This window comes from Xiphias gladius, chromosome 19 (genome assembly GCF_016859285.1).
Source record: "Xiphias gladius isolate SHS-SW01 ecotype Sanya breed wild chromosome 19, ASM1685928v1, whole genome shotgun sequence".
NCBI classification, from domain to species: Eukaryota; Metazoa; Chordata; class Actinopteri; order Istiophoriformes; family Xiphiidae; genus Xiphias; species Xiphias gladius.
In genome coordinates this window covers 28,521,921-28,536,482 of record NC_053418.1, presented here as the reverse complement: position 1 = coordinate 28,536,482, position 14,562 = coordinate 28,521,921, and the positions used below count along the sequence as shown (strand labels likewise).

At 40.1% G+C, this 14,562-nt stretch overlaps 1 protein-coding gene across 1 annotated transcript; it reads right to left on the bottom strand.

The window, feature by feature from the left end:
* Positions 1–378: 378 nt before the first annotated feature.
* si:dkey-90l8.3 (LIM domain transcription factor LMO4-B) lies at positions 379–4,894 on the bottom strand. The gene is made up of 5 exons (XM_040154214.1): positions 4,520–4,894; positions 3,523–3,763; positions 3,326–3,422; positions 2,853–3,011; positions 379–1,729 (listed from the first exon to the last, which is right to left on the bottom strand). Exons 2-5 carry the CDS (start codon positions 3,735–3,737, stop codon positions 1,721–1,723), a joined length of 480 nt encoding a protein of 159 aa, XP_040010148.1. The 5' UTR covers positions 3,738–3,763; positions 4,520–4,894; the 3' UTR covers positions 379–1,720.
* Positions 4,895–14,562: the final 9,668 nt, after the last annotated feature.

Below are 14,562 nucleotides of genomic sequence, written 5' to 3'. Positions count from 1 at the left end.
ATTAGTTTGAATGCAAAGTGTAACTTGTGGTGCGGTGGGACTCGGGAATGTGCCGAGGTTTTATTTCTTCACCATCACGATACAAAGATAATTGTAATTGTGATCATTTGCATACGTTAATGAATTTGCGTGACGCTTCTTGATCAAACGTGGAATAAATAATTGATGCAGTATCAGCACCTACTATGACAAGTGGGACATTTTGAAATAGCTAAGCGCATTAAGGTGCAAGTTTGATGGCTGCCATGCTCCCAGGCAAGGTGTGAAAGTAGAGCAGATGCTATCTTCTGCTTCCTGCACGCTGCATACTCCACCAGTGCTATCACACTATGATTAACTCCCAACCTCTGATGGTATGTCAAGACTTTTTACATAGCACTAAAAAGGCACACTGAGTTAGAGCAAATTAGATGCAGCTCAGGAAAATAATTTTCAGAAGCCATGTAGAGTGGCTGAGAACAAAGAGCTGTGATGGGAAACAAACATGGATGTGTGGGAGCTTTAATTGGAACATGGTAAACAGTAAATACATTAGATTGTTTCAAATGCCCTGGATGTAGAGGGGGTCACTCCCCTTTAATTAGCCTGCTTTCAGATTAGGCTTTATGAGAGGCAGGCAGGCAGGCAGCCACTGAGCCATTCAGCCACGGGATATGCCCCAAGTTCAGCCTCCCAGGAGCTCCAGCAGCAAAGATACAGGGCTCATGTTTAATTGCTTCTGTAAATGGTCAGAGCTCAAGCCTCCTAATTCCATTCCTCGGGGTAATCAGGCATGTTTTTGCCATACAGGGCTAAAGAGAGTGAGAGAGTTAGCCACATCCACCATGCTAGGTACCATGCAATACAATGTCACTGTAATGCTGCTATGGGGCTTCAAAATGACCTCAGCTCACTTCGCAACGTTACAGGAAAAATCGTTTAATATGATTTTTGTTAACCTCACTTTTTTTTTTTTAAACACACTGAACAGGCATTTGATAAAGAAATAAAAGTCCACATAAAAAAGCAACACCTTCACCTGATCATTTCAGTTGTTCTTTGTGCAGGGCATCTGAAATATCAGTAATCACAGGTAACAGCAATATTAGATTTCTGTTTTCCTTGAGTGCTTACAAAAAAGTTTCTGGTTGGACTCATTTAAAAGTTTCTGACTTAACATTTTCAGATACTCTGGATTTTGCCTGACACCCCACAATTTTACATTCAGTTCTCAGTGTGTAAAATCTCAGATTAACATATACAAGAGAGAGATCAGGAGTTCATTAAAAACACTGATGCTCAGGGGAAATAATGCCACATGGCATAAGCAAAGCTTTGACAGTCATTTTACATCAGTCCATCAAACATTCATTCAGACATCTTTTGTTCCCTTTTCCTGTTGGTGCTGGCTTTCAACGTCATTTACTTCCTCGTGCTTTCTCTTAGTCCTGAAGGAGTATTTTGCCAGTGCCATCCACACCCACTGTAAGTCTTTGCATGATGTGCAGACCACTTTTACATTGAACACAACATAAATGTGACTTTGTATGTGGTATATTAAGCCTCTGGTATGGTGAAGGACAGGACATCTTGGTGAAAAACTGCATCTTCTCTGGGGAGGAGAGGCGAGGCGGTGATGAAAATCCACAACAAGAGCAACAGTAGCAGTAGAAGAGGAGTGCAATGAGGAGAAGTGATGCTCAGGAGAAAAGGCGAGGGCAACGCACAGCCCCCCTGCCACTCAGCAAACCTGCAGACCAGAGAGAAGGAAGAGGGTTAGGATCACTTCCACAACAAACACTTCACATTCATCTATATGGCCTTCTGGCTGTGTGAATACAAACCCCACAGCTGTGTGCTCTTCATTTTAAATTCAAGTTATTTTTAGTTTCAAGATACAACCTCATAAGCAAATACAATATAATCAATTTTTGAATACCTATTCGAAGATTAATAGAATATGACACAATATTATTTGTTACATTATAATAATGCACTAGTCATCAAGAGTGGTGTAATATCACCATCGTATGAAAGTCAATTTTCAAGATATTTTCAGTTCAGTTACCAAGTAGCATTTCACATTTCATTTTTCAGTGGTGGAAGATGTGCTCCCATTTTTCTTAAGAAAAAAACTAGCAATGCCACGCCAAACAAAAGAAAAAAATGATACTAATGTGAAAGTAAACAATAAAAAACAGCAAATTGTACACTGAAAAGTGAATGTGCTCATTATGCAGCAAAATTGTGCCTGTCACTTTGTTATTTTATATTATAATATTAAATTATTATTACTGATGCATTAACATTCATGCAATATTTTTAAGTTGCATCTAATCAAGTAGGAGCTAATTTTAAACAATCTTACATCCTGTCATGTAGTTTCATCTGAAACAATGTATTTTATAAGCTGATGATGTGGTTTGTATGAAAAAAACTAGTAGAGTAACTATTGATTTAAATGTAGTGCAGTAAAAAGTACAATATTTCTGTACAATATTTAATGTACAAAGAGTACAATATTTCTAAAATGTAGCTGAGTAGAAGTATCAAGTATCAGAAAATGGTAGTGGTCAAATAAAGTACCTCAAAAATTGTGTTTTTCCCCTGTTCTTTCTACTGTTATTTTTCAGACTCTTACAATAATTTTTTACCAAACCTGCACTGATACTTTATAGTGTAAACATTTTTGTCTGCCTTGTTTCTTCTTCATATTAATAGCATGTCCTGCTGTGGCAGCCAATTTCCACAAGGGGAATCAACAGATTTTCTTATTCACATTAAAGCACAGTGATATTCATGTAAGGAGAATTTATGCTCTGCTGTAAATACAGATGGCTCTGTAGTGTTACGTCAGCAACCCTTTCATTTACCTTCTGGTCTGTTAGCACAGAGTTGCTCTGAAGTGGAGGCAGGTGGCTGTTGAGCAAGGCAGCACTGGGTCTGTCGTGCTCACAGAAGATTGTACCATTGATGTAATGGAAGCGATCACCAGGCATCAGTCTGTTTCTACAGGTGGCACAACTGAAACACTGCAGAGGAGCAGAAAAAATAAAAAAGGTCAAAGATGAAAATAGATCAAATTCAGGCCACTACAACACATTTTTATACTGTGGGCATATTAGCTTAAATGAACCTCATTTTGTTCTCAAAAATTGAAACAAAATTAAGTGAGTGTTAACTGCTATGAGAAACTGGATTGATAAAAATTAAAATATGAAACACTACAATCTAATCTAAAGGGGACAGATCTTCCCATCTCGCTGTCTATGCCCTCCAAATCTGAGATGTTTCTGTCAAACAAGCAGCAGGAGAAAGTGCGTTGATATGAGAGCTTGGGATTTACCTTGAGGTGGTAAACATTTCCCTGTGCCCTCATTACCATTTCGTTGGCTGGAATCGACTGGCCGCAGGCGCTGCACGCCCCGCTGTGCCCGAACAGTCTGCAAACACAAAAGACACAGATTGTTCAGTCTGTACAGCCTCCAAAATCTAAAACCAGCAGCATCCTTTCCTCCTACTCCTCCACCTATTCCATCTCACCTGATGTAGTCACTCCGACAGAGAATCATGCCCCCTTTGCTATAGCAGGTGGTGCCAATGTCTCCCAGCTGGGCTTGGCAGCAAGAGCACTTGAGGCAGCGAGTGTGCCAGTAGCGCTCCATGGAGTAGAGCAGGAAGCGGTCGGCAATCTTCCCTCCGCATCCTGCACACGACCTGGGGGCTGGTGGTACGCCTGACGCTTGGCTGTTCACCATGTTGGGCTGTGGGCCTTCTGAGGCTCCTGGACATACAAGAATAAAAGACTGACAACTGAGACAGGTATGAGGGCTACACCCAGCTATGTTCACCTCACCACCTTTGTAAGATAGTAGAAATACTCATGTTCTTCTCAAATAGTCATTCCTTGTCTGACATAAGAGTCTTAAAAAGAATCATTTCTGTGTGAAATGTATTTATTTGATTCTATTGATGGATATTTACTTTGCAATATTTGAAATTAGTACAGCTGATGTGTGTTTAGTCCTAAATACAGAGAAGAGTTCTTCATATTTATCACTACACACAATCAGCCCTTTCCACTTGCTCTGACAAACCTACACAGGGCAAAAGCATGACTACAACTGATTTAAAACATGGTTACTTTACGACCTGTAACAGCATGACCTAAACACAAACAGACTGATTAATATAAGAAAGAATAATTGATTTTTTTTTTCCACCAAATGTCTGTGTGTGTGTGTATGTGTGTGTGTGTGTGTGTGTGTGTGTGGGGGGGGGGGGGGGGGGGGGTGTACAAAGTCACCAAATGGGACTTTTGGAAGAGTGCCAGGAATGACACTAAATGTAATACTAGAAGCATTGCCGAAGTTTTTCTTATATTGCATTTACTATTTGAAGGTTAACATAGTGTGTATATCATTTTAGTATAACTGACATGCTGTTTACCACCAGGTGATGCTAGGGAAAGCTTTTTTCTGAAATGCGCGCGCCGAGGAAAAAAAAAAAAAAAAAGGAGGAAAAAGGAGAGACATGTTACCTTGTCGAGCCTAAGGGTTTCCTCCTGCGTTGAAGTTTGATAAGGAGGAAGAATATTCACAAGAACCTCGAAATGCTCAGAATTGTAAAACAGCACTTAGACTTGGCATGTTCTGGTCTCCATAGCTTTCCAGAAAAAGGCAAAGCAACACAACATTAAGCCCGGGACGGCACGGTGACGGTAACAGTTGAGCAAACTCTCCCCGATATCCAGCTCGGCTGATAAATAACTACATGTAACCGTGAAGAGGAGACATGACGCAGCTTCTCCTCCTCGCTTCTCTGTTACAGCTGTCTGTCTATCAACATACCTTCGTCTGCCTCTATCGCTTTTGACAGCGACACTATTCATCAAGTTGCGCAAGGGGTTATTTAAATTACCAAGAGGGGACGCAGCCGACATGAAGCGTGCAGCAGCCAATAGGAGGGTAGGGGGAGTGTCCAGAGTCAATATGATTTATGAGTTTATAGTGGCTTATTAATATGCACATCCACTTCCCTTAAGCTGCCCGTAGGGTGTTACCGATTGTGTGTGCGGTATTGACACGGGAAACAGCTATACATTTACGCCACGGTATTTTGCATAGTTTACATCGATGTAGATCATACCACATTTTGGTACTGGGGAGGAAATGCGTTCAAAAACCCTCTTCATAAATGTTCGACATTGCTTTGTTAATCAGAAATGAACATTTAAAAAATGTTAAGATTCTGAGATTCAGTGGATCGATCATTTTCAAAGTGCTGTAAAACAAAAACAAAAAAAACAACGCGCTCAACCATGGACAAAAAAGGGGGAGCTGCGGTACATAAAGCCAAAGCCAGAGTCCAAAGCACAAAAATCAATTAGATGTTTCCTTTTATTCAGTTCAAACTGTGGGGTGGGGTACACATACGTTTCTTGTGTGATTGCACACTGAAGCAGACACAGCTGAAACTTCTGTGCATTTCCCCTGTGCACATAATTGACCATTTAAACTGAATAAAAGGAAATATCTAATTGATTTGGGTGTGCAATCCCTTTTTTGTTCTTTGGACAAAATATATTTATCAAACTCTGTATTCCTTTACCATATCAGTATATATAACTTATGATTTAAATGTATATCCTGTCAGTATTGAAAAGGCGAATTTCACAAAAGTCAAAAAGTTCATTTAAGGATGCTTTAGTATTTTAAAAGGTCATGTAATTAACTAATTCATGGGTTTTGCACATGTTGTAAAGAGATGATTTTAGACAGAAACAGTATTTTTTTAGACAGTATGATTTCAAGGTAAAAAAAAGTCAAAACCTTGTTATCCAACTCGCCGCTCATTCTTTAATATAGGTCTTATGGAAATGGTGTTTTTGCAAGCACGTTAATGTGCGTCTGCAAGTCAATATTTCATCGTTCCCTTCATCCATCAATTTTTTGGCTTTGTTTTTTTTGTTTTTGTTTTGTTTGTTTGTTTTTGATACTGTCATTGAAATCTTATGGCCAAATAAAGCAATAAAGCCAAACAGTCATACTTACATACATTGTTAAAAGATGCAATTTAAGGCATATGATGAAGACACATTTGATGTTTTTTCAATCCCCTCCACCCACCTCAAAGGAAGGAACTAGCACTGCTGAAGTTGATAAATTCAGGATTCATTGTTGCTCAAGGACACTTCAGCAGGGCAGATTAGGTCCTCATAAGGTACTCAATAGGTCTTAGGTCTTAGTCAGTACATTAACATGCCACCCTGTTGTACTTCCAGCTCAGTTCCAGTAGAGGACAGCATGCTGTAATGTTGGGAGCAGTGTAGAATAGTTTGGCTCGAATGTCAGGGGAGATGGTAGGTGGGCAGACTCAGTAGACATCTTGATTTCTAGACCTGAATATTTTATTTACAACGCTCTCCATAACATGTGTAACTCAGGCAAAATAACCAAAAAATATGAAGAAAGTTAACTTAGAAAATTCAGCAGATTAACTCATAACAAATCAAACAAAAAGCACGCGTAATTGGCAACATACTTCACCTCTCATCACATGGAGAAAATTCCAAATTCACACCTAGACCTCTTCAGCCAGTACCATAACAAAGCATGTTGAACTTCACAGTAACCTTAATAACAGGAAATCAAATAACATTCTTGGATTTATTTACATTACTAAATGGCTCATTAAAGGTAAGTGATCTGAACAGAAGAAGAAAACCCTTCCCTTGGTCTGGCCCAGTGATATCAGCCATGACATCACCAATACCATAAAAATCAGGAAATGCTAGGTGGCCCCCTCCCAAACAGTGGTCCTGCATGGTGGGTCAGGAAAAAGGGAACAAACAATACAAGTATAAACAAAGGAACAAACAATTATACAATCTTCAAACCTGTAACATAATAAAGGTACTGGAACTAATTTATGGCTGTGTGTTTTCTTTAATCTACTTCTGCTTTGATTTTAACTGTAACATGATGCTACAAAAAACAGACCAGGGATAGTAAGTGATGCCATGTTGCAATAGCAATGGTAAATTATAGCAAAATGAACACATGTAGAAAATAATATGGTGTAATCTGTAAGATGAACATGTAAGGAACTAGTGGTGAGTAAAGGAGAGCTCTCACCCATTTTGCTGGATTTACGAGTCAGGTCACTAAGACCTGCTGACCTGGCAGAGAAATTGGGGAGGAAGCGGTGATACCAATCAGCCAACCCCAGGAATGATTTTACCTTCCTCTTTGTGGTTGGAGGAGGATAGGGCAGCAAGCACTTCAACTTGGCGATGTAACATTTTCTTGAGTCGATGACCAGTCCAGGTTTATGGATCTTTTGAATGATATCAAAGAGGTTTTGAATGTAATCCTCCCAGGTCTCACTTATCACTACAATGTCATCAATGTATGCCACGGCATAGCCATCAGCTCCTCTCAAGACCTCATCCATCAGGTTCTGAAATGTAGCTGGAGCTCCATGATGTCCATAAGGCATTGTTCTGAAAAGTACACAAGGGACCTTATGTGTTGTCAAGTCTTTTAGAAGACTCAGTCAATGGCACCAGCTAATACCCTTTACAAAAATCAAGTTCTGCAAGATACTCGGCATTTCCATCACCTCCTCTAATCTTGGCATTGGGTAGGCCAAAAGTAGAGGCCAAAAGAATAAACAGCATTCAGTTTAGAGAAGTTGATACAAAATTTTTGTTTTGTATCATCTTTCTTTGGGACCACCACTACTGGACTACACCATTCACCTCTAGATAGCTCAATGACCCCCATGGCAAGCATGTCTTCCAACTCCTGCTTCAGTGCTTCAGTACCTGGAACTCTGGAAGTGATGTCCCTGATGGGTTGTTGGTTGGGACAGCGGAGCCATATGTCATGTTGGATGAGGTCTGTTCAATCTGGCTTGGTACTGAAGAGCTCAACAGACATGATGGCCTCTAGCTCCTTCTGCGGGTCTGCTGCAAGATGAGTTAGAATTGGGATTTACAGTTCTTCACCTGCCGAGGGAAAGAACTGCCCCTATTATTCATCTTAATCAACCACAGCGCAAGCCCACAACTGTAGTGATGATGCAGGTCTGTCAAGCCATTCCTTAAACGAATTAACATGAAATACGTAATACTTCTTGCAGCAATCTGGCACGTACAGTTCGTAGGTGAGAGTAGGGGCCCTGCCACTTGGCTAAGAGACCACTCTCTGATGTTGGAAGAAGAAGCAGAACTTTCTGGACATCTTGGAAGAACCTCTCGCAAGTCACTTTGTCATAGCTCCACTTTTGACTCTGCTGATAATTACCCAGATGACTGTTGGCCAGCTTCTGGAACTGTTCAAGCTTGTCCTCATCTTCAGTACATACAAGAGAACACAGCATTGTCTTTCAGGGTTTGGTCCCATCCTCGGTACCTCCTTCAGCTCATCCAGCAGACCCCATACTGCATGGCCGTACAGGAGCTGGAATGGAGAAAAACCTGTCAACAGCTATGAGGCACCTCTATGCAGGCAAAAAGTAGAACGGAGAGCTATTGGTCCTAGTCTGCCCCCGAGTCGTTTACCTTCTTCGACATGGATTTGAGGGTTTTTTAAATGTTCAACAAGGCCATCTGTCTGTTGGTAGGTAGGGATCCCCAGCAGTTTGTAGACTTCCCTCAGGAAGTTAGAGGTTAAATTGGAACCCTGGTTAGTAATGATTTCTTTGGAGATCCCAGCCCTTTAGAACATTTATATTAGACAGCTTGTAATCTGGCGAGCCTTGACCTCTCTTAAGGGGAATGCATCAGCATTTCTTGTAGCATAATCAAACACTACTCAAATATACCTGTGACCTGCACTGCTCCTCTCCAGTGGGCTACAATGTTCATGGTGAAGCTGGAGAAAGGGGTGTCTATAACTGGCATGGTGATAAGTTGAGCCCTGTCACCCCTCCTACCTGGTGGTAGAACGGAGAGCTATTGGTCCTAGTCTGTGGCACTGTGGACATGATTTACTAAAACTGCACTGTGTCAGCAAAGGGCTGTGGCCAATAAAAGTGAGTTCTCATTCTGGAGAGGGTTTTGAGTTGGCTTAAAGGACTTGCCCAAGGTACAGAATGAGCTAGCTGCAAGACTGTGGGCCTCAAGCTCTTGGGAAAAACCAATTGGTAGCCCTTCGTGCTGCAACGATACAGTTGCTCACCCTTAAGGAGTAATACCTCCCTGACTTTCTCTGTGACCTCAGTTGAGTTAGGGACACACTTTGAAAATAGGAGAATAAGAGAGTGGTCTTGCCTTTGAAGCTGGGCAATATCACTAGGTATGGTCATTACCTCATCACTTTCTGGCTCTGGAACTGGTTCAACAATCTTTGTTCCCCTCACTTTATCCTGTCTTCTCTCCTCCTCCTTGCACACCACTGTCTGGATCCCTCGACATCAGGCACTTCACTGCCTGCAAAAGGTAACTCACTCCAATCTATACCTGGCTCCGAGTGGCATGTATGTATAATCTCTTTTGAAATGACCCATGACATTAACTCTACCACAACTATTATTACCTTGATAACTCTAAGAAAAATTAATAATCAGTACAAATTACTGTATCGTTCCCACTGAAGGACGTGGAGTTGTGGTTTCACACTGTGACCACTGAAGGACAATATTGACTATTTCATAATCATTTTTGTTGGTTCATTTCTGATCTCTTCAGTTTGGTCTGTTACATATATTTTGAAAGTTTTTACCAAACATACAGCCACAGCAGATAGTTCACATCTGTTTCATGTCTGCATTAACACAGATGTGAACTGACAGGTGAGACTAGTCTAGAGACAGAAAACTTTTTAAAAAGACATGTTTTAAAAAATGCTTATATCAATTGATACAATTGATATAAACAATGTGATGTATCCATGAGTTCGATGTAGTGTTTCAGTTCCTCAATTTGACCACTGGAGTTCAGTGAACACTCATGATTCTAAATACATTCATGTCAACCACCATTCCTACATATCAAGGCAACATTAATAATATTTCCAGTGAAATTGGTTGATTAAATAGTAGTTGCAGTTCTGATTATTAGAAGTTGTGGCAACAGTGCTAGCAGTGTTATAAGTACAGTAGTAGTGTAAGCAGCTAAAGATCAAAGTAACAGCTATAAAATTCTTTACAAAACAAATGACACAATGTGTAAAATACAAATACATCCAGTGTAGACTTGAAATATAAAGCCATAATTTCAGAATTATGGAAACACAGCATTTTTGTTTGAAGACGCTTATTCAAAAGCAAAGGCACATTCCCCTTTAGTCTTTAGCCACAACTGTAGTCATGGAATTTTAGTTCCATAAAGTAGTTTTATAACAGGACAGCAACTTGTCTAAGGGACAGAAGACTTGATCCTGAAAAGATCCTTAACTGACAGAGAAGCAAGAACCAGTTTGATGTCAAATACAAGTTTTGTTTTTGTAAAGCCCTTCACTGCAAATTTCTGCACCAGTTGGAGCTGAACTAGCACAGATTTGCTGAGGCAAGTGATCAAGGTGTTAGCCAAGCCATGATAATCTCTAATAAATAATAATAATACAAATAATAATAATAACTTTATGTATACAGCACCTTTCAAAATAGTTACAAAGTACTTCACAATAAAAATGAGGAATAAAAGTAATCAATCCAAAACAAGATGAATAATTATAAATGAATAAAACAATTAAAACGAATATCAGTTAAGAAAAATCCAGAAGATAAAAGTGAGTTTTCAGAAGAGATTTTAAAGAGGATACTGAGTTTGCCTGTCTTCAGGCAGCGAGTTCCATATCTGAGGGGCCCAGACAGGCCAGGTCACCTTTATTGAGAAATTGAGATTTTGGAACCATTACTTAGGTCCTGACAGAGGATCTCAAGCAGAGATCAAGCTCTTAAGGAATTAGTAAATCACAGATAAAGACAGGAGCCTGACCTTTCAAGGCTTTAAAAATGAGCAGTAAAATCTTAAAATCAATTCAATTCTTGTTCAAATATCTCGGTTGGACGAAGTAGGATTGGACAACTTGAGTCACCTGACTTTCAAAGGACAACTCAGCTGAAAATAACACCAAGGTTGCAGGCCTCTTTTTAAGGCCTCTTTTACTAGTTAGTAGTACAGTACCCTTTCAAAATGTGCTTGTTATCTCATTAATAGTTATTATAATTTTTTTTTTGAACCATGTAATAATCATCCAATTTCCACATCACTGCTGTGTTATGATATTAATAATAATAATAGGCCCTATTTGTCAGATATCTGATCAAAAAATACTGGACCGCAAATTCAAAAGGATTGCTGTGACATATTCAGTCACTTGCCAATTTATTAAGAACCCTAGATAAAACTAATGCAGTATGATACAACAGGTCTGCAATAAATCCACCATTCATGAGGAAAGAGGTGTTGATTTATTTTAATGGTCATTTTGGAGGCTGTAATCTGTGGTGCTGTAGAACTGTACTGGGTAATACTGAGAGGTGTCCTAATATTTTTTCCATCCCTTTTATATGAATTAAGGTTGACACCATTTTATCTAGGTGTACCTAATACACTGGCAAGTGAGTGTAGACGAATTTAATCACTGTGTGTCATAGTAACCTGTTCCCTGAACTGGATAATCAGTGTTTTTTTCTGAATACCTTGACTTAAAACTTAAAATCGGTATGACATGGATTCATTTCATCACCGAAGTAATATGCAGTGCATGTATTTTTGCATCAGCAAGGAAAATGTTTCAAACGATCTACAAACTAACAACAGTCCGTAACGTTAGTTTAAACCATTTTCTCACTCATACATGGCCGTTACAAGAAAGAGAAACTATACACGAGCTAAATAACAACATTAGATGACACATGGTGTGACGCTACGTTACCATAACAGCAGCAGAGCATAGATTACTTGTTCTGCTTGTTAATAATCTTCATATGTTATGCTTGGTTGGCGGTAAAAAATAAACAAAACGGTGATGTCACTGCTGTCACTGTGTCTTAATCAAAGAGCTCCGGGATCCTTTTGCTTCAAGTGACCGTGCATAGCTGTCTTATAGCCCTTTCCAAATCGCAGAGCTTGGGTCTCGTCTAAAATACTCCTACACTTTAAATGGTTTTCTAGCTCCAGCCTATTTTCTAGGGAATACATGCTTTGACTGGGCTCTGCCAAATTGTTGTAATCGATGATGTTGGTGACATGATGAGTCTCCCCAGCAGTAACTGACTGTCGTTTAATATTTTCCTTTTTATGTTTCTTCAGACCTGCTAATCCAAAAACACTTCACAATTCACTATGCAGTTCCTTGGGTCCTCAACAATAAACATGTGAAGATTGAAGTTGATCAGATGATCAGTTATTTAGAAAACTGAAGGACAGACAGAAAGACAGACAGACAGAGATTCCTCCATTAATAGTTAGGATTCCTGATCTCCAGTTGGCAGTCCTGCTGACAGCTCCTCCTGGTCTCCCATCAGCGGTCCAGCCGACACCTGCTCCAGGTCTCCCGTCGGCAGTGTAGTCGACACCAGCTCCTGATCTCCAGCTGCCTGCATCCTGCCTCGACCTGCAGCTGCCTGCCTCCTTTTCCATGAAAAACTGAGGCTGTTTTGAGAGCAAAAGGACGTCCCACCCAGTATAAGTATGGTGCATCTATATAGTAAATAAAAGGAGACCAAAAATGAGGAGCGTGAGAGGAGGCAGATCCAAGCACAACAGAGAAGGACCTGTTAGACGGATATGACATGAACCAAACCAGAGCAAGATTACTGATTCCAATGTAGTTTTTCAGACCGCTGATTAAGACGTGGTCCTCTGTGTCAAAGGCTGAGCTGCAGTCAAGGGGAACTAAAATAGAGTACAGGCCTGCATCAGCAGCAGGTAACACGTCATTGATGACCTTGACCAGAGCAGTCTCAGTGCTGTGTAGTGAGTGAAAACCAGATTGAAATTTTTCCAAAATTTACTTATTGTTCATACAAGAAATCAGCTGTGTGGAGACACATTCCACCTTATTAGAAATGCATACAGAAGGAACAAAGGAAAAAATAACTTTTGACAAACTGTTATGGCCCCTCCTTCACTGTGAAGGAGGGGCATGTTTTCTGCCTTTTTTCTGCAATGTAAATGAAATTAAAAAAGACCAAAACAGTTTTGTATTGTTTTGGAAACTCATAAGCCTTCAAAATCTAGGAGGAGGTACTGCTGCTGGGAATCACACCCCAGGTCTTCTAGATATCCCTTTTTAGGCATACTAGTGGCATGATGGCAAAGTCAATCTGTTGGTCCACTATTATGGTCTAAACTGAAATATCTCAACTACTGAATGGATTGCTATGAACATTTTTCTAACTTCATCTAGTGTCATCATCAGGTCAAAATTTACACTTGTCCAAAACTGTAGTTTCAGATCAAATATCTGCAAAACTACTGACATTTCCATCTGCCTCAGCTGTTATTGGCTTTTAGTGCTAAATATCAAATGTTAACATGCTAACATACTGAATTCAGAAAGTGAATGAGGTAAACATTATACCTGCTGAACGTCAGCATGTCAGCGTTGTCACTGAACCACTAGCATGGTCATAGACTCTTACTCTTTTATTTAACACATTGGGGCAGTTTGTAGAGTGTCTACTTTCCTAGAATCATTGGTATAATATTAGTAAGAGATATCTACAGTATAAAAGTTTGTGGAGCAGGTGATCAGGAGGATTGGACCAAGAATTGATCATAGTAGCCAACACTGGAGTAGTAGCATCAGCATTATCAGCAGCAGTAGTAATAATCGTAGCACTAGTACCAGACACAATGAGAGCAGCTGTTTTAGTAGGGGTAGTTCTTTGAATCAGTGTTGACGTCACAGTGTTTACTCAACTATGAACCCTCAATCTAAAAAGGATCCTTTGTGGAAATGCTGACTTTGGTTCCATAAAAAGATGTTGGCTTTGACACTCATGTCATGTTCCACACATTCGTTTTCAAGCCAATAACAAGTCATATTGAGACATGTTATTATCCTCCATTGTGTTGAAAAGGAACCACTTCGATACATCCTTTGTCAGAGTGCATGGAGGGGTGGAGTGGAGGTGGGGTTTCCTCTGTTGTGGTTGATGTGGCAGCCCAGGCAAACTTCATCCACTCTGAGACCCTGTGGATTTCTAACATATTTCCTGTTTCTCTGTCAAGCCCATGCTGAAAGTCACAGCTCTCTGTGAAGCTTGACAACACCTGTAACTTCCAGTCTGGTTTCCCAGCCAATACAAACTACTGTGGAGCATCACAGCACTGCAGCTGCCAAGACAATCACATTTAGGAAGCCCCCTCACTGTGATGTGGACAGATCCTTCCATCTGAGGCTCTATTTTCTCTCTCGTGATGGTAAGAACCTCAGTGTCATCAGAGTTTTGCGGAATTAGTTTAGAAATGAGTCATCCTAAATGCTGGATGTCTCCTGAGTCCACAGGTACTGGATTGTCATGGAGGTTTGGAGTAGTGTGTTGTGGAAAGGGAAAGTCAGAAAGTTTATAATTACTAAGTGGAAATCAGTGAATTTCAGTAGGATTCTTAAAGTAATGGCA

What these genes read in the sequence shown, in the direction of transcription:
- si:dkey-90l8.3 (XM_040154214.1), bottom strand. Translation starts at nt 3,737, where the DNA reads ATGGTGAACAGCCAAGCGTCAGGCGTACCACCAGCCCCCAGGTCGTGT. An exon ending in TGTCGGAGTGACTACATCAG is followed by an intron (nt 3,423 to 3,522) that starts GTGAGATGGAAT and finishes TTGTGTTTGCAG; the next exon opens with ACTGTTCGGGCACAGCGGGG. An exon ending in GAAATGTTTACCACCTCAAG is followed by an intron (nt 3,012 to 3,325) that starts GTAAATCCCAAG and finishes GCTCCTCTGCAG; the next exon opens with TGTTTCAGTTGTGCCACCTG.